General features: G+C 51.0%; 1 protein-coding gene across 2 annotated transcripts in view; it reads left to right on the top strand.

The window, feature by feature from the left end:
* Positions 1 to 15,211: 15,211 nt before the first annotated feature.
* The window catches only part of MFSD12 (major facilitator superfamily domain containing 12), a 60,816-nt gene continuing 56,853 nt past the window's right edge, over positions 15,212 to 19,174 (top strand). The window contains exon 1 of one of the 2 annotated variants that reach the window (XM_060232774.1): positions 15,212 to 15,684. In XM_060232774.1, coding sequence (XP_060088757.1) covers positions 15,414 to 15,684 — 271 coding nt within the window. In that variant the 5' untranslated portion in view covers positions 15,212 to 15,413. The remainder of the gene's footprint in view (positions 15,685 to 19,174) is intronic. The other variant, XM_060232775.1, reaches the window with a different exon arrangement.

Genomic DNA, 19,174 nt, shown 5'->3' with positions numbered 1-19,174 from the left:
AATCAAACCCGGTTCTCCCAGATAAGAGACCGCACACTTAACCACTACACCAAACTGGCGGAAGAGTGGAAGGGCATTGCTGACTTCTAATGGTGTGCGTAATCGGGACTGGCCCTAGGGCGCATGGAGGCCTTGGCAGACTCCCGGCCCGCCGCATCCCTCTGCAGTGCCTCGTCGCCCCCCTCCACGGTGCCACACCCCACTGCCCCCCTCTGCCCCACCTCCTCCTCCCTCCTTTCCCCACCAGGTCTATTTCAATGCCCAAACATGGGCGGTCAAGTGCTGTGCTCCCAGGGTATTTAAAGGTGCCCTCACACCAATCAGCGGATCAGTGCATGAAAACGTGCCAGAGGCTCCCGACCCCTATGCTGGCCCTCCCATGAACTCACTGTCAGTGCCAGGTTGAGGGGGCAGGCCAACAGCAGTGGGAAGGATTAGCAAGCCACTGAAAGGTAGGGACGGTGTAGGGACGGTGGCTCAGTGGTAGAGCATCTGCTTGGGAAGCAGAAGGTCCCAGGTTCAATCCCCGGCATCTCTAAAAAAGGGTCCAGGCAAATAGGTGTGAAAAACCTCAGCTTGAGACCCTGGAGAGCCGCTGCCAGCCTGAGTAGACAATACTGACTTTGATGGACCAAGGGTCTGGTTCAGTATAAGGCAGCTTCAGATGCTCATGAAAAAGCGGGCACTACCGCTGCCTTCTCTCCACTTCCTTCCCAATCCAGGGGGTTGCGAAATGTGACTAACACAAATTTGAGCAGACTTCGGAGGACGGTGGAAGACAGGAAGGCCTGGCGTGACTTGGTCCAGGGGGTCACAAAGCTCAAATCCATTGGCCACCCAATGAGAAGAGAGCACACCCTGGAGAAGACCCTGATGCTGGGAAAGACAGAAGGCAGAAGAAGAAGGGGATGGCAGAAGAGGAGATGGCCGGACAGCATTACTGATGTAACAAACACGAATTTGGGCAGACTTCGGAGGATGGTGGAAGACAGGAGGGCCTGGTGTGACTTGGTCCATGGGGTCGCAAAGCTCCAATCCTTTGGCCACCCAATGAGAAGGGAGCCCTCACTGGAGAAGACCCTGATGCTGGGAAAGACAGAAGGCAAAAGAAGAAGGGGACGGCAAAAGATGAGATGGCTGGACAGCGTTACTGATGTAACAAACATGAATTTGAGCAGACTTCGGAGGCTGGTGGAAGACAGGAGGGCCTGGCTTGACTTGGCCCGTAGGGTCGTAAAGCTCATCCTTTGGACACCCAATGAGAAGGGAGCACTCCCTGGAGAAGATCCTGATGCTGGGAAAGACAGAAGGCAGAAGAAGAAGGGGACGGCAGAAGAGGAGATGGCCGGACAGTGTTACTGATGTAACAAACATGAATTTGAGCAGACTTTGGAGGATGGTGGAAGACAGGAGGGCCTGGCATGACTTTGTCCATGGGGTCACAAAGCTCCAATCCTTTGGCCACCCAATGAGAAGGGAGCACTCCCTGGAGAAGACCCTGATGCTGGGAAAGACAGAAGGCCAAAGAAGAAGGGGATGGCAAAAGAGGAGATGTCTGGACAGCGTTACTGATGTGACGAACACGAATCTGAGCAGACTTCGCAGCATGGTGGAAAACAGGAGGGCCTGGCGGGACTTCATCCATAGGGTTGCAAAGAGTCGGGCTCGACTATGCGACTGAACAACAACGTGCAGCGACTTCCTGAGAGATCCAAGGGAGATTATTGAAACAGGAAGGACACCGGCCACCTGTTCTCAAGTTCAAGCGATCGAGTGGATGCTACTAGACGTTGGGCTTTGTGGGTGAAGGCTTATGATTTTGTAACTTCGGGTTATTTTTGAGTCTTTGAAGTCGTACAGTGGCTGCATATATAGGTATCGTATGGCGGTATTTTAGCAGGGGTGGCCAAACTTGCTTAACGTAAGAGCTGCATACCCGTCATATGTAGGGTTGCCAAGTCCAATTCAAGAAATATCTGGAGACTTTGGGGTGGAGCCAGGAGACTTTGGGGCGGAGCCAGGAACAAGGGTGTGACAAGCGTCATTGAACTCCAAGGGAGTTCTGGCCATCACATTGAAAGGGACATCACACCTTTTTAAATGTCTTCCTTCCATAGGAAATAATGAAGGATAGGGGCACCTTCTTTTGGGGCTCATAAAATTGGACACCCTGGTCCAATCATTTTGAAACTTGGGGGGGCACTAGATACTATACTGAAAATTTGGTGCCTCTACCTCAAAGAAACAGCTTCCCCAGAGCCCCCGAAACTTCCAGATCAATTCCCCATTATACCCTATGAGAATCGATCTCCACATAGGGAATAATGAAGTGCTCAGCAGACGCCCCCCCCCCCAGTTTCTGATTACTCTGAAGCGAGGGATTGGCCTCTCTACTCACGAGTTACTGCCAACTTCTTCCAAGTAACACAGACACCCCATCCCAAGAGGAAGCCTTTCAATCGGAGACTGAAGCCTCCAAAGGCACACGGTGGCTTTGGGGGTGGGGCCTTCCCCCGCAGGCCAGCTGACTGGGGGCGGGAAGGAGTCTGGGAAAGCGGAAGAACCCCCACTGAGACCTGGGGATTGGCAAGCCTAGTCATATGTTTGAGAGCCGCAAGACTTAAACGTCAGGCGTTTGAGAGCCGGAAGGAAGGAAGATAGATCGGAAGGAGGGAGAGGGAGGTGGCAAGATAGCAACTTTAACTTTAAATGCATTCTCTAAGCCGTTGGCTGGTTGGCATGGAGAAATGATTTCAAGAGACAGATGCCTTCTCCGAGCCAGCGGATCGTTTCAGCAGCCACACAATGGGTGTGAAAGAGCCACACGTGGCTTCTGAGCCACAGCGTGGCCACCCTGTATCATAGTCATAACCGGGGGGTTCTTTTGTCGAAAAAGAGGTGCTGGAGCTCATCAGCACAACTCCTTTGCAGATGCCACACACCCCTGACATCACCAGCAGGTGTACTAAATTATATCAACTCAGCATCTACCCAAAAAGGCTCCTTGAATTGCAATGGTCGTAATAAAACCTTACTCCCATCTGGTGTTCCCTCTAAGCTGAGTCAGTGTGAGCTAGCTCACGGTTCCTTCGCCTCTGGCGTGCGCATTTTTGTCTTAGCGCAAGATAAATGGCCCCAGAGCAAACTAATTGAGGCAGGAGTTCACAGCTGTAATGCCATTCGCTCACAACTTTAATGACAGTAGCTCAACCAGTAGAATTTTTTGCTCACAAAACTCCGCAGCTCAGAGGGAATATTGCTCCCATCATACTTTTAAAATTAAGATGGCCAAAGTGGCATGAGGAAGGTTTCATCTTTCTGCTTCATATGCCTTGGTTACTTTCCCATTTTATTGTCAAATCTTTGAGGTCAGCAAAATTCTCACAAAAGCAAGGGTTTTTTGGCAGGTGCGGGGTGGGGTGGGGTGGGGTGTAAGAAAAACAGAGCACAATAAAATTAAGAGGTTCTGGAGTCTCACTCCTGTGAGCTCCTGCCCAAAACGAGGCCCGTAAATAACAACCATCGCCACATGTGCTGCTTTTCAAATATGCTGACTTTACTCTTCAAGGATGTGTATAACATTTGTACAAGAGCCAGTCTTATTTGCGCGGTTGTTTCTCTCCTGTTCCATCTGGCGTGAATGCCATGTCTAAGAATGCCATGTTTAAGAACATAAGAAAAGCCATGTCGGATCAGGCCAATGGCCCATCCAGTCCAACACTCTGTGTCACATAAGAACATAAGAGAAGCCATGTTGGATCAGGCCAATGGCCCCTCCAGTCCAACACCCTGTGTCACATAAGAGAAGCCATGCTGGATCAGGCCAATGCCCCCTCCAGTCCAACACTCTGTGCCATCAGGAGGTCCATCAGTGGGGCCAGGACACTAGAAGCCCTTCCACTGCTGCCCTCCCAAGCACCAAGAATATACAGCATCACTGCCCCAGACCTAAGAATATAAGAGAAGCCATGTTGGATCAGGCCAGTGGCCCATCCAGTCCAACACTCTGTGTCACACAGTGGCTAAGAAACCCCGGTGCCATCAGGAGGTCCACCAGTGGGGACAGGACACTAGAAGCCCTCCCACTGTGCCCCCCAAGCACCAAAAATACAGAGCATCACTGTCCCAGACAGAAGAACATAAGAGAAGCCATGTTGGATCATGCCAATGGCCCATCAGGTCCAACACTCTGTGTCACACAGTGGTCAAGAAACCCAGGTGCCATCAGGAGGTCCACCAGTGGGTCCAGGACACTAGAAGCCCTCCCACTGTGCCCCCCCAAGCACCAAGAATACAGAGCATCACTGCCTCGGACATTAGAACATAAGAGAAGCCATGTTGGATCAGGCCAGAGGCCCATCCAGTCCAACACTCTGTGTCACGCAGTGGCCAAAAACCCCAGGTGCCATCAGGAGGTCCACCAGTGGGGCCAGGACACTAGAAGCCCTCCCACTGTGCCCCACCCAAGCACCAAGAATACAGAGCACCACTTGCCCCAGACAGAGAGTTCCAACAATAAGCTGTGGCTAAGAGCCACTGATGGACCTCTGCTCCAAATGCTGATCCAATCCCCAAAACTCTTCCAAAACTTCCAAGCAGCTCCGTTCCCACAGCTGCTGGACACTCTTCCATCCAAAGATTCAAGCCCGGGTTTGCCCAGCTGCAGTATCAGAACTGTGTTATCTGCCCTCCTCTGGGCTAGGAGATGGTGAAGGAGATTAGCAAGGGACAGGAAACGGTTATTCTAATTAAACTTCTTCTTCTTCCAACTTGTCTGACAACCCAGAAGATCTCCCCAGATTAGCAACGAAGGGGGAGGGGAGTCATAAGGATTATAAAATGATGCAAGATGTGGCGAAAGCCGAGAAGAAGAGAACTTTCTGTCCTTCTCTCTAATTACTGGAGCTCACTAATTAAGTTGACGGATGGCAGATTTAGGACAGGTGGAACTTTTGCGTCATGCAAAATACATCATTGCGTTGTGGGGCTCACTGCCAGCAGGTGAGACAATGACTTAGCTCAGGGGTACTCAAAATGGTGCCAAGTCACAGCCCACCCCTTTCCTGGGCCTGCGATCCGCTACGTAACACTTCCTGACCACCCCTGGCCCAAAGGACGTCCTTTTCAGCCCTGGCCCCTGCCTGGTGGAATCAGTTTCCTTTGGAGATCCGGGGCCCTGTCTGAGCTTCTGCCATTCCATAGGGGCTGCAAGACGGAGCTGTGCCACCAGGCTTATGGCTGAGGCAGCAGGTGTCCTATTCCAGCTATTCTTCGCTGTGTCTTACTACAGTGCTATCCAGTTTGGTATAGTGGTTAAGTTTGCAGACTCTTATCTGGGAGAACCGAGTTTGATTCCCCACTCTTCCACTTGCACCTGCTGGAATGGCCTTGGGTTAGCCATAGCTCTGGCAGAGGTTGTCCTTGAAAGGGCAGCTGCTGTGAGAAGCCTCTCCAGCCCCACCCACCTCACAGGGTGTCTGTTGTGGGGGAGGAAGGTAAAGGAGATTGTGAGCCGCTCTGAGACTCTTCGGAGTGGAGGGCGGGATATAAATCCAATATCTTCTACTTCTTCTTCTTCTGCACCTGCTGGAATAGCCTTGGGTCAGCCACAGCTCTCGCAGGAGTTGTCCTTGAAAAGGCAGCTTCTGGGAGAGCTCTCTCAGCCCCACCTGCCTCACAGGGTGTCTGCTGTGGGGGAGGAAGGGAAAGGAGATTGTAGGCTGCTCTGAGACTCTGTCCTTGAAAGGGCAGCTTGTAGGAGACCTCTCTCAGCCTCACCCCCCCTCACAGGTTGTCTATTGTGGGGGGAGAAGATATAGGAGATTGTAAGCCACTTTGAGTCTCTGCTTCAGAGAGAAGGGCGGGGTATAAATCTGCAGTCTTCTTCTTCTATCCTGCTATTACTACCATCATTTAATCTGGGCCTATAATTGCTTATTCTTTCTGATGTGCCCTTCCCTCCTGTGGGGCACTTTATTTATTGTTTTTATTGTTTCTAGTTGCTTAAATTTAAACTATTGTTTTAACTTTGAATTGTGGGTTTTTTTATTGTTATTATTGTATGTTGCGATCCACCCTGAGCCCGTTAACGGGAAATGGTGGAATATAGGGAAAGGAAAGGAAAGGTCCCCTGTGCAAGCACCAGTAGGGTTGCCAATCCCCAGGTGGGGGCAGGGGATCCCCCGGTTTGGAGGCCCTCCCCCCGCTTCAGGGTCGTCCGAAAGCGGGGGGAGGGGAGGGAATGCCTGCTGGGAACTCTGTTATTCCCTATGGAGATTTATTCCCATAGAAAATCATGGAGAATTGATCCGTGGGTATCTGGGGCTCTGGGGGCCTGTTTTTGGGGGTAGAGGCACCAAATTTTCAGTATAGCATCTAGTGCCTCTCCCCAAAATACCCTCCAAGTTTCAAAAAGATTGGACCAGGGGGTCCAATTCTATGAGCCCCAAAAGAAGGTGCACCTATCCTTCATTATTTCCTATGGAAGGAAGGAATTGAAAAGGTGTGCCGTCCCTTTAAATGTGATGGCCAGAACTCCCTTGGAGTTCAATTATGCTTGTCACAGCCTTGATCTTGGCTCCACCCCTAATGTCTCCTGGCTCCACCCCCGAAGTCCCCAGATATTTCTTTAATTGGACTTGGCAACCCTAAGCACCAGTCATTTCTGAGTCTGGAGTGACGTTGCTTTCACAACATTTTCACGGCAGACTTTTTACGGGGTGGTTTGCCATAGCCTTCCCCAGTCCTCTACACTTTCCCCCCAGCAAGCTGGGGACTCCTTTGACCGACCTCGGAAGGATGGAAGGCTGAGTCAAGCTCGATCCGGCTACCTGAAAACCCAGCTTCCGCTGGGAATCGAACTCAGGTTGTGAGCAGAGCTTAGGACTGCAGTACTGCAGCTTTAACACTCTGCGCCACGGGGCGGAATATAAGCCTACTAAATAAATAAATAAATAAATGTAGAAAGTGGGTGGGGCCAGGTGAAGCCTTTGGCTCAGCAAGACTTCTGACTGGCTGCTGGAGATTTGATTGGCTGTGCACATTTTTCGAAGTGTTCTTCGGCAGCAGCTGCTACCATACCCCGCAAGGATCTGCACTGTGTGATTGAAGCTAAGCTGCGGCAGCCATTTTGTGGCAGGCCCCGCCTTTTGCAGCGGCCATTTTGCATCATTTTGTGCCTGTGCCCACCACGCTGTTTCAGAATGCCAAGTGTGCCCGTAGGATTTTTAAAAATATGGGGACTCCTGACTTAGCTGGCTTGAAACGGGGATTCAACAAATGCTGGGAAACGAAGGACATGAACGGCTATCAGGCATAGGGTTGCCAATCTCCAGGTGGGGGCAGGGGATCCCCCAGTTTGGAGGCCCTCCCCCTGCTTCAGGGTGGTCAGAAAGCGGGGGGAGGGGAGGGAAATGTCTGCTGGGAACTCTGTTATTCCCTATGGAGATTTATTCCCATAGAAAATAATGGAGAATTGATCCACGGGTATCTGGGGCTCTGGGGGGGGGTGTTTTTGAGGTAGAGGCACCAAAATTTCAGTACAGCATCTAGTGCCTCTCCCCAAAACATCCCCCAAGTTTCAAAACGATTGGACCAGGGCGTCCAATTCTATGAGCCCCAAAAGAAGGTGCCCCTATCCTTCATTGTTTCCTATGGAAGGAAGGCATTGAAAAGGTGTGCCGTCCCTTTAAATGCGATGGCCAGAACTCCCTTTGGAGTTCAATTATGCTGGTCACAGCCTTGATCTTGGCTCCACCCCTAATATCTCCTGGCTCCACCCCTAAAGTCTCCTGGCTCCACCCCCAAAGTCCCCAGATATTTCTTAAATTGGACTTGGCAACCCTAATCAGGCACAGGGGGGGGGGTGTTTGTAGCAGGCGCTCCTTTGCATATTAGGCCACACACCCTCCTGATGTACTCAATCCTCCAAGAGCTTACAGGGCCCTTAGCACAGCTGTCTTTGAAACTGTAAGCTCTTGGAGGATTGGCTACATCAGGGGGTGTGCAAAGGAATTCCTGCTGCAAAGAAAAAGCCCTGATTAGGCAGAAGGGCTAAATGGAACATCCTAGTCCAGAAGCAGGCTATCTCTGAATGCTGGTTGCTGAGGAGGTAAACAAGGAGGATACCGTGGAGGGACATTTCTTGCAATAAGGAGTGTCAGAAGCCTTTGCCTGTTATAGTTTTGCATTGGAGTCCCCGCTTCTAAGTAACTGTTGATATTATTTGGAAAGCTGTGACGCATCGAACTGCGTAAAGGTCTACGACGGAGGAAGGCGTTGCCGAAACCGGTCTCCGTTGACTAATTGACTTACTGCATCGGTGGCTGTTCTCCCTGGATTCATGTCGTAAGAAGAGCCAACACTGAGGACTCGGTGTTGAACTTAACTACAGTGACTTTTAGAGCCCCGTGGCGCAGAGCGGTAAAGCTGCAGTACTGCAGTCTGAACTCCCTGCTCCCCACCTGAGTTCGATCCCGGCGGAAGCTGGGTTCAGGTCGCCAGCTCCAGGTTGACTCGGCCTTCCATCCTTCCGAGGTCGGTCAAAGGAGTCCCCAGCTTGCTGGGGGGGAAAGTGTAGAGGACTGGGGAAGGCAGTGGCAAACCACCCCGTAAAAAGCCTGCCGTGAAAACGCTGTGAAAGCAACGTCACCCCAGAGTCAGAAATGACTGGTGCTTGCACAGGGGACCTTTCCTTTACCTTTTTGCAGTGACTTTTAGTGAAAGACTTTTCCCATTGGACTTGCATGTGACTGTATCTTTAAATTTTGTATGTTACTGCATCTTTAAGACTATGATAAAATATTGATTGGGTTGTGCTACTCAGATTGTTCTAATATTGGGCACCAGGGGGAAGTCTTTGTGACCCTGCACTGGGGACAGCAATAGGGGGAAGTCCAGTGAGCTTTCCAGGTTCCCGGCTGGTCACTGTGAGAAATAGGCTGGCAAGGTCCAATTCAAGAAATATCTGGGGACTTTGGGGGTGGGGCCAGGAGACATTGGGGGTGGAGCCAGAAGCAAGGTTGTGACAAGCACAACTGAACTCCAAAGGGAGTTCTGGCCATCACATTGAAAGGGACCGCACACCTTTTAAATGCCTTTCCCCCATTGGAAATAATGAAAGATGGGGGTACCTTCTTTGGGGGCTCATAGAATTGGACCCCCTAGCCCAATCCTTTTGAAACCCGGAGCGTGTTTGAAGAGAGGGATTGGAGGCTATGCTGAAACTTCGGTGCTTCTACCTTAAAAAACAGCCCCCACAGAGTCCCAGATACCCATGGATCAATTCTCCATTATACCCTATGGAAATTGGTTTCCATAGGGCATAATGGAGAGCACAGCAGACATTTCCCTCCCCCCCCCCCCGCTTTCTGATTACCCTGAAGTGGGGGGAGGGCATATATTTCTTATATCCTACTCATGTATTCTTCACCAAAATTCTTACAGATGTCCGTGAATACAGCACAGCTTGAAATACAAATTAATTTCCAATTGCTGTAATGGTACCAAAGTCCACTGTTTGTATCCTTTTGATGTGTGCAGTACCAATAAACGTGTTACTACTTGCTTGGGTAGCAGTCCGAAATCTAACAGGTGTGGCGACACGGCTCCTAGATTCAGTCCGTGTTTCATTCACCCTTCTATGGTCCGCTTTTCTTATGTTCTGGAACCCGTGCTTAAGGCAAAAACCCACATGACACGTTATGTTTCTTCAGTTTCCACGAATGGTTCTCCTGTTGGATTTCGGACAAGTAAGAAGTAGCACATTTATTGGTACTGCACACGTCTATCAATGTAAGGACACAGACGGTGGACTTTGGAACTGGGGAAGGCAGTGGCAAACCACCCCGTAAGAAGTCTGCCGTGAAAACGCTGTGAAAGCAACGTCACCCCAGAGTCTTAGTGAAACTAAGTTGTATTTCGAGTTGTGCTGTATTCATGGACATCTGTAAGGATTTTGGTGAAGGATACATGAATAGAGTATAAGTGGAGCAATTATTTGCAATATATAAGTAATGCAGTGGTTTATTTCAGTTGTTACTCATCAGGACTCTGTGGTTTCCGGTTTTGCCCACCTGCGGATTGGGAACCCTAGTGGCAAACAGGATGTCTAGACAGACCGAGGCCTATTCTTGAGTCCTTCTGGGAGCCGAGTTCGGAGCAGGGGATGCCTGACCTAGTTTTGTTTGCTCAGTCGCCCACCTAAGAGACAAAATGAATGGCAAAAAAAAGATAGATCTTCACTTGTCAAGCTGCCAGCACTGACCTTTTGGGGAAGGCAAATATCCTTTGCTGGGAATTCTACCTCCCTGGTGCCCATTCCGTGAACCCAGCGCTGGATTAAGACGTGCCGAGACACTAAAGTATGCCCAGTTTAAGAGGCCCTGGAGCGTTGCCCTTCCCCAAAAGGTAATTTACTCATTGTTAGCAATTTTCTTTTTAATATTTCAAGCCCCCTCCTAAGCTGAGGCTGTGAGCTGTAGCTTACTTAGCTCGTGCACAAATCCGGCTTTAAACAAACAGCCTGTGTGCTGCCCGCAAATGCTTGAGATACCCCACATGCCAGAAAGAAAAAAAAGGGGGGGGGAACCCTGCAACATCTCAAACCCATATGAAAGAGCCAGTTTGGTGTAGTGGTTAAGTGTGCGGACTCTTATATGGGAGAACCAGGTTTGATTCCCCACTCTTCCACTTGCACCTGGTGGAATGGCCTTGGGTCAGCCATAGCTCTGGCAGAGTTGTCCTTGAAGCGGCAGCTGCTATAAGAGCTCTCTCAGCCCCACCCACCTCACAGGGTGTCTGTTGTTAGGGAGGAAGATAAAGGAGATTTGTAGGTCACTCTGAGACTCTGTCCCTGAAAGGGCAGCTTCTGGGAGAGTTCTCTCAGCCCCAGCCGCCTCACAGGGTGTCTGTTGTGGGAAAGGAAGGGAAAGGAGATTGTAGGCTGCTCTGAGACTCTGCCCTTGAAAGGGCAGATTCTGGGAGAGCTCTCTCAGCCCCACCCACCTCAAGTTTTATATTATGTTTTATGACACACATAGCCTGGCCATTTGAGAGTCATTTTGGTGTAGTCGTTAAGTGTGCGGATTCTTATCTGGGAGAACCGGATTTGAGTTCCCACTCCTCCACAAGCAGCTTCTGGAATGGCCTTGAGTCAGCCATAACTCTTGCAGAGCTGTCTTTGAAAGGGCAGCTTCTGGGAGAGCTCTCTCAGCCCCACCCACCTCACAGGGTGTCTGTTGTGGGGGAGGAAGGTAAAGGAGATTGTAGGCCACTCTGAGCTGCTGTCCTTGAAAGGGCAGCTTCTGGGAGAGCTCTCTCAGCCCCACCCACCTCACAGGGTGTCTGTTGTGGGAAAGGAAGGGAAAGGAGATTGTAGGCTGCTCTGAGACTCTGTCCTTGAAAGGGCAGCTTCTGGGAGAGCTCTCTCAGCCCCACCCACCTCACAGGGTGTCTGTTGTGGGGGAGGAAGGGAAAGGAGATTGTAGGCTGCTCTGAGACTCTGCCCTTGAATAGGAAGCTTCTAGGAGAGCTCATTTGACAGTCAGTTTGGTGTAGTGGTTAAGTGTGCAGACTCTTATCTGGGAGAACCGGGTTTGAACCAGATTCTTAGCTGGGAGAACTTGCAGCTGCTGGAATGGCCTTGGGTCAGCCAAAGCTCTCGCAATGATCTCTCAGGGAGTTGTCCTTGAAAGGGCAGCTGCTGTGCGAGTCCTCTCATCCCCAACCCACTTCACAGGGCGTCTGTTGTGGGGGACAAAGTTAAAGGAGATTGCGAGCTGCTCTGAGATTCGGAGTGGAGGGCGGGATATAAATCCAGTATCATAATCAAGGTCTCATTTATGTCCGATCTGTCCCTCGTAACGAATTAGTTTGACACCTTTGTTGGAATGCAGAGTCTCAATGGACAGGAAGTTGACTTTGAAAAATCTTTTGGCGAGGGATTTTATATTGTCATATAAACCGTAATAACAAACCTCCATGGTAATACGCCATGTGCAATTTACCACAGTACAACGCTCGCGCGACATCGTACGCACAAGGCAGAATTGCAGCCACTTTGCAAAACGCATCAAGCGGGACAATCAAAATTATAATTGTACCAGCTCTAGCGGACTCACAGGATCAAACAGAATTCTTAGAAACATTTACCCCAGACACAAGTCTCGATGCGTTTTCAACGATTTCTTAGAATTATAACAAAGAGGGGGTGAGGGAAGGGAAAATAGGGAAGGAGTAGGAATAAAGAAGTTACGTTCTGCACATCATGTTACCAAAAGGGGAACAATAGCTCAAAAAAGATTCAAAGACTGAAAGCAAGCAGGCAGACAGGCAAATAAATGCAGAGAAGAAGAAGAAGAAGAAGAAGAAGAAGAAGAAGAAGAAGAAGAAGAAGAAGAAGAAGAAGAAGAAGAAGAAGACATGCCAGTGAAGAAGAAGATATTGGATTTATATCCCGCCCTCCACTCCGAAGAGTCTCAGAGCGGCTCACAATCTCCTTTCCCTTCCTCCCCCACAACAGACACCCTGTGAGGTAGATGAAGATATTGGATTTATATCCCGCCCTCCACTCTGAAGAGTCTCAGAGCAGCTCACAATCTCCTTTCCCTTCCTCCCCCACAACAGACACCCTGTGAGGTAGATGAAGATATTGGATTTATATCCCGCCCTCCACTCTGAAGAGTCTCAGAGCGGCTCACAATCTCCTTTCCCTTCCTCCCCCACAACAGACACCCTGTGAGGTAGATGAAGATATTGGATTTATATCCCGCCCTCCACTCTGAAGAGTCTCAGAGCGGCTCACAATCTCCTTTCCCTTCCTCCCCCACAACAGACACCCTGTGAGGTGGGTGGGGCTGGAGAGGGCTCTCACAGCAGCTGCCCTTTCAAGGACGACCTCTGCCAGAGCTACGGCTGACCCAAGGCCATTCCAGCAGGTGCAAGTGGAGGAGTGGGGAATCAAACCCGGTTCTCCCAGATAAGAGTCCGCACACTTCACCACTGCACCAAACTGGCTCTGGTGTTTACTATGTCCTTTTATAATTTTAATTTGTCCTGGTTGATGTGTTTTGTAATCTGGCTGCAATTATGCCTTTTGATACAGCTTGACTATTGTGGAACTCTTGAAGAAAGGTTGAGATATTGTTCATTGAAGCCTTGTGCGTATGATGCTGAGTCAGCGTTGCACGCTGGTAAATAACATGGTGCTTTACCATGGATGTTTGTTATTACAGTTTATGTGGCGATATATTTGGTGGAGCATCCCTTGTTGGAAGAATTTCAGAAGCAGGAACATCAAGTCGACTTCCTGTCCATTGGGACTCTACTTTTGTCATTCAGTCGCACAGTCGAGTCTGACTCTTTGCGACCCCATGGAACAAGTCACGCCAGGCCCTCCCGTCTTCCACCACCCTCCGAAGTCTGCTCAAATTTGTTTTAGTTACATCAGTAACGCTGTCCAGCCATCTCCTCTTTTGCCGTCCCCTTCTTCTTTTGCCTTCTGTCTTTCCCAGCATCAGGGTCTTCTCCAGGGAGGGCTCCCTTCTCATTGGGTGGCCAAAGGATTTGAGCTTCAGCTTCAGCATTTGACCTTCCAGGGAACAGTCTGGGTTGATTTCCCTGAGGACTGACTGATTGGATCTTCTTGCAGTCCAAGGGACTCTCAAGAGTCTTCTCCAGGGAGTGCTCCCTTCTCATTTGGTGGCCAAAGTATTTGAGTTTCAGCTTCAGCATCTGACCTTCCAGGGAACAGTCTGGGTTGATTTCCCTTAGGGCTGACTGATTGGATCTTCTTGCAGTCCAAGGGACTCTCAAGAGTCTCCTCCAGCACCACAGCTCAAAAGCATCTATTCTTCTGCGCTCGGCCTTCCTTATGGTCCAGCTCTCACAGGCATACATGACTACTGGGAATACCATCGCTTTGACTATACAGACTTTCGTTGGCGGGGTGATGTCTCTACTTTTTAGTATCCTGCCCAGGTTTGTCATAGCGGTCCTCTACAATATATGGTTTATATGTGTTTTTGAATTGCACCTCGTTAGCTTTGATGAAATTGTGAATGTTTTCTGCTGTAGTGATGTTTGTCTTTACCTTTAGAACTATTCTTGTGCAACTGAATAATATATTCCATAGTCATGTTGGTCACTGTAACCTTTTCAAAAGTTCTTTGGGTCGGCATGGCAACCTTAGATCAGTTGCAACAGCGAGAGATCTCCAGGTACCACCTGGAGGTTGGCAACAAGCAGGGCTTTTTTGAGCAGGCACGCACAGGGACGCAGTCCCAGCTGGCTTGGTGCCAGGGGGTGTGGCCTAATATGCAAATGAGTTCCTGCTGGGCGTCTCCCACAACAAACGCCCTGTGTGAAACAATGGTGATATCGCGTGGTGCGGCCTAATATGCAAATGAGTTCCTGCGAGCCTTTCCTACAAAAAGTCCTGCATGAAACAACGATGGCATCAGGGGGTGTGGCCTAAGTTCCTGCCGGGCTTCTCCTACAACAAACGCCCTGTGTGAAACAATGGTGATAACTCGTGGCGTGGCCCAATATGCAAATGAATCCCTGCTGAGCCTTTCCCACAAAGTCCTGCATGAACCAATGACTGCATCAGGGGGTGTGGCCTAATATGCAAAGGAGTTCCTGCCGGGCTTCTCCTACAACAAAAGCCCTGGCAACAAGTAACAGGGAGACGGATTGTGGCAGGTTCCTGACCTTGATCGATCACGCCCGGAAGCTCCAGGCTGATCTCTTCAAGGCCAAACCGCTATTAAAGGCGCAGGCCCGCCCTTCCCACTCACTGCCATCGCTGCCCTTGGAGGGGTCAAAAAAATCACACTACCCGGGGAGCCAGCCCCATTGCATTTAGCTAGAGTCGTTTCCGAGCGAATGCAGCCTGGCTCTTCGCCGCCGCCCCTCCTTCCAGCCGGGACTGGAGCGCAACGCCTCGGGGAGGAGCCAAGGCCGCGCAGGCCGGACGGAGGAAAGCCCCGCCCGCGCCGGCAGAGCCTTCCCCGCCTTCGAGCCCGGCCCATTGGCTCCCGTGCGCTTTCGCCTACGTTGCCCGCTGGAGCTTGGAAAGCGGAGGCGGCGCGCAAGAGGACGCCGGGGAGCTGCGTGGCGCGGTCGGCCGCCTGGGGGCGCGGCTGAGCCGGCCTCCCACCGCCGGAGGGGGTTTCCTCCGAGGCCATAAAAGCCACTCCGCGGGCGCATGGCCGGGCAGAGCTCGCCGTTGCCGCCGCCGGCTTTTCTCCACCTCCGGCAGGGCGCGCCCCAGCTGATGCGCCCCGCTGGTGCGTTTTTACGCACGGCTGGTGCCCTCGGGCGCCGGGTCAGGCTGTGAACCGCCAAGGAGGGAGGGCGGCCCCGGAGAGGACAGGAGCGGCGGCCCTGGAGCCGGGGGGGTCTCCCTCCCCGCCATGGACGACCCCCTGCCCTCGCCGCTGCCCCTGCGCACCCGCCTGAGCTACGCCGTGGGCCACTTCCTGAACGACTTGTGCGCCTCGATGTGGTTCACTTACCTGCTGGTCTATTTCCACTCCGTCCTGGGCTACAGCAGCCGCCACGCGGGGGCGCTCTTGCTGGCGGGGCAAGTGGCCGACGGCATCTGCACGCCCCTGGTGGGCTACGAGGCGGACCAGGCCGGCGGCTGTGGACGCTACGGCCGGAGGAAATCCTGGCACTTAATCGGTAAGGTCACTCCCGGAAAGAAACGGGTGAGTGGGGTGTGGAGGGGCGAGAAGGGGTGGAGGTCGAGGGAGAGCCGGGTTCAGATTCAGCCACGAAACCGACTCGGTAGCCGACTTTGGGAAGGGACGGTGGCACAGAAGTAGAGCTTCTGCTTGGTAAGCGGGAGGTCCCAGGTTCAATCCCCGGCATCTCCAACTCAATAAGGATCCAGGCAAGGAGGCGTGGAAAACCCCTCAACTTGAGACCCTGGAGAGCCGCTGCCAGTCTGAGTAGGCAATACTGATTTTGAAAGACCAAAGGGGGCTTGATTCAATATAAAGCAGCTTCGTAGGTTCATATATATGGGGAGGGATGGTGGCACAGTGGTAGAGCTTCTGCTTGGTAAGCAGAAGGTCCCAGGTTCAGTCCCCGGCATCGCCAACTAAAAAGGGTCCAGGCAAGGAGGCGTGAAAAACCTCTGCTGGAGACCCTGGAGAGCCGCTGCTGGTCTGAGTAGACGTGACTGACTTTGATGGTCTGATTCAGTAGAAGGCAGCTTCGTAGGTGGCAATGTAACCTTATCTGGTAGGGTGGTGCATGCGAAAGACGCATCTAGTCCCGCCTTCTCTTTCAGCAGGCTCTGGGGAGCTCATAAGCGGCCCATTCTGTTCCTTGACTCTCAGGCTTTTGTGAGATAAAGGTAGACTACATCTGAATGTGGAGGTTCCGCTGTTGGTTTCTAGCCCTCCCTTGCGGGCCTTGTTTTTCCTTCTTTTCAAAAGTTCTTTGCTGCTGTGCCTGGTGTGGGACCTGTCAGAAATAGGCAAAGCCTTTATCCGGTCCTGAATCCACTTTGCCCTGTGGCTGAAAGAGTTAACCTGTGCTCCCATTCATAACTTGAAGAACAATCCCTCTTTCACACACTTTCGGGTCATTTTTCATTCCTAAACTAAAAAGCACCAAAGACCTGCTACTGACTTCTTGATCCCCGTTGCTCCAACTCAGCCTGGGGAAGCATCGAAGCTGAGTTGTAGCCCCGTGCTGTCGAAATGTCTAGGATGTGACAGGAGTTGCACCTGCCCCCTTCAGCTTCACCACCTTAGATGCCCTGCCTGAACTGGAGGGGCAAGAGGACGTTCCTTATGCTGATGATATTGAATTTATATCCCACCCGTCACTCTGAATCTCAGCGTCTCAGAGCGGCTTACAATCTCCTTTCCCTTCCTCCCCCACAACAGACACCCCACGAGGCGGGTGGGGCTGAAAGAGCTCTCCCAGAAGCTGCCCTTTCAAGGACAGAGTCTCAGAGCGGCCTACAATCTCCTTTCCCTTCCTCCCCCACAACAGACACCCTGTGAGTTGGGTGGGGCTGAGAGAGCTCTCCCAGAAGCTGCCCTTTCAAGGACAGAGTCTCAGAGCGGCCTACAATCTCCTTTCCCTTCCTCCCCCACAACAGACACTCTGTGAGTTGGGTGGGGCTGAGAAAGGTCTCCCAGAAGCTGCCCTGTCAAGGACAACTCCTGTGAGAGCTATGGCTGACCCAAGGAATCATACCCGGTTCTCCCAGATAAGTAGGGGTCGCTTTGTAGAAAAATAGGTGTTGGAGCTCATCCAGGGATTGCTATGCGGCTGCACCTGCTATTCAATAAATAAGGTGGGAAGGAGAAGGTGGAAGTGTCAAAAAGGTTCAGGAGCTGTGCTCCTGTGAGCTCCTGCTGAATCCGAGGTCTGCAGATAAGAGTCCGTGCACTTGAACATATATGAACATATGAAGCTGCCTTATACTGAATCATACCTTTGGTCCATCAAAGTCAGTATTGTCTTCTCAGACTGGCAGCGGCTCTCCAGGGTCTCAAGCTGAGGTTTTTCACACCTATTTGCCTGGACCCTTTTTTGGAGATGCCAGGGATTGAACTCATGCTTGAGAGAAGCCACAAATTCATGAACCATCTGATCCATAACATAACCTGAAGAAACGCCGGCTGGAAGTCGATTCCCTCATGTTAAAATATGAACGACGTTTATTATTAAGCCCCTGAAGAGAAAAGGAAGAGGGTTTTCTAGACATATGGACATATGAAGCTGCCTTATACTGAATCAGACTCTGGGTCCATCAAAGTCAGTATTGTCTACTCAGACTGGCAACGGCTTTCCAGGGTCTCCAGCTGAGGTTTTTCACGCCTATTTGCCTGGACCCTTTTTTGGAGATGCCGGGGATTGAACCTGGGACCTTCTGCTTCCCAAGCAGATGCTCTACCACTGAGCCACCGTCCCTCCCCTAAACCACTTAACCACTACGCCAAACCGGCTCTCACCCCTGACATTACAAAGGCCTGCCACTGTGCCCATGGTCAGAAGCACAACAAAAAACCACAACAATCTTTGCTCCTTGGAGGGACAGGTGGGAAGGAAATGGGCAGATTTGGGAAGGAACTGGAATGTCATGTTTTTGGTCCTTTGCAAATTTGTCTTGAGGCTTTATCTGCCTTGGCAGGAGTAGCTGATTCTCCGGCATTTGCGTACAGTGGGCTTGGAACCAACTCTTTCCTAGAACGCTTTTTTAAAGTTTCATTTTCGGAAGTGAAACTTCCCGCTTAGCTGACTCAAAGCCTGATTTGTGCCAGCTACCTGTCACTGCTTTCAGATTAACAGTTGCGTTGGTGACCCCAGCCAGAGAATCCGGCCTCCGGTTTGGCAAGAGAGTATAAATGCCAGTAATAATAATAATAATGCTATGAATTTATAAAGCGCATTTCAGTGTATTAAGTCTTTAATATTCTTAAGTAATGCAATACGGTAGGCCGGAATAATTCCTGCAGGTGAGGCTCAGAGAGTTTTCCTAAGGCCCAGATCTGTGACTGCAAATACGTCCTTGCGTGGTCCAGCAATATGAACATATGAAGTTGCCTTCTACTGAATCAGACACCCCTGGGTCCATCAAAGTCAGTCTTGTCTATTCAGACTGGCAGCGGCTCTTTCTCCAGGGTCTTAAGCTGAGGTTTTTCATGCCTATTTGCCTGGCCCATTTTTAGTTGGAGATGCCGGGGATTGAACCTGGGACCTTCTGCTTACCAAGCAGATGCTTTACCACTGAGCCACCGTCTCTCCCCTACATATGAAGCTGCCTTATGCTGAATCAGACTCTCAGTCCATCAAAGTCAGTCTTGTCTACTCAGACTGGCAGCAGCTCTCCAAGGTCTCCAGCTGAGGTTTTTCATGCCTACTTGCCTGGACCCTTTTTAGTTGGAGATGCCGGGGATTGAACCTGGGACCTTCTGCTTACCAAGCAGATGCTTTACCACTGAGCCACCGTCTCTCCCCTGCATATGAAGCTGCCTTATGCTGAATCAGACTCTCAGTCCATCAAAGTCAGTCTTGTCTACTCAGACTGGCAGCAGCTCTCCAAGGTCTCCAGCTGAGGTTTTTCATGCCTACTTGCCTGGACCCTTTTTAGTTGGAGATGCCGGGGATTGAACCTGGGACCTTCTGCTTACCAAGCAGATGCTTTACC

This window comes from Heteronotia binoei, chromosome 2 (assembly GCF_032191835.1).
Source record: "Heteronotia binoei isolate CCM8104 ecotype False Entrance Well chromosome 2, APGP_CSIRO_Hbin_v1, whole genome shotgun sequence".
NCBI lineage: Eukaryota > Metazoa > Chordata > Lepidosauria > Squamata > Gekkonidae > Heteronotia > Heteronotia binoei.
The sequence above is the reverse complement of the archived record's forward strand: the minus strand, read 5'-3'. Positions and strand labels throughout refer to the sequence as shown.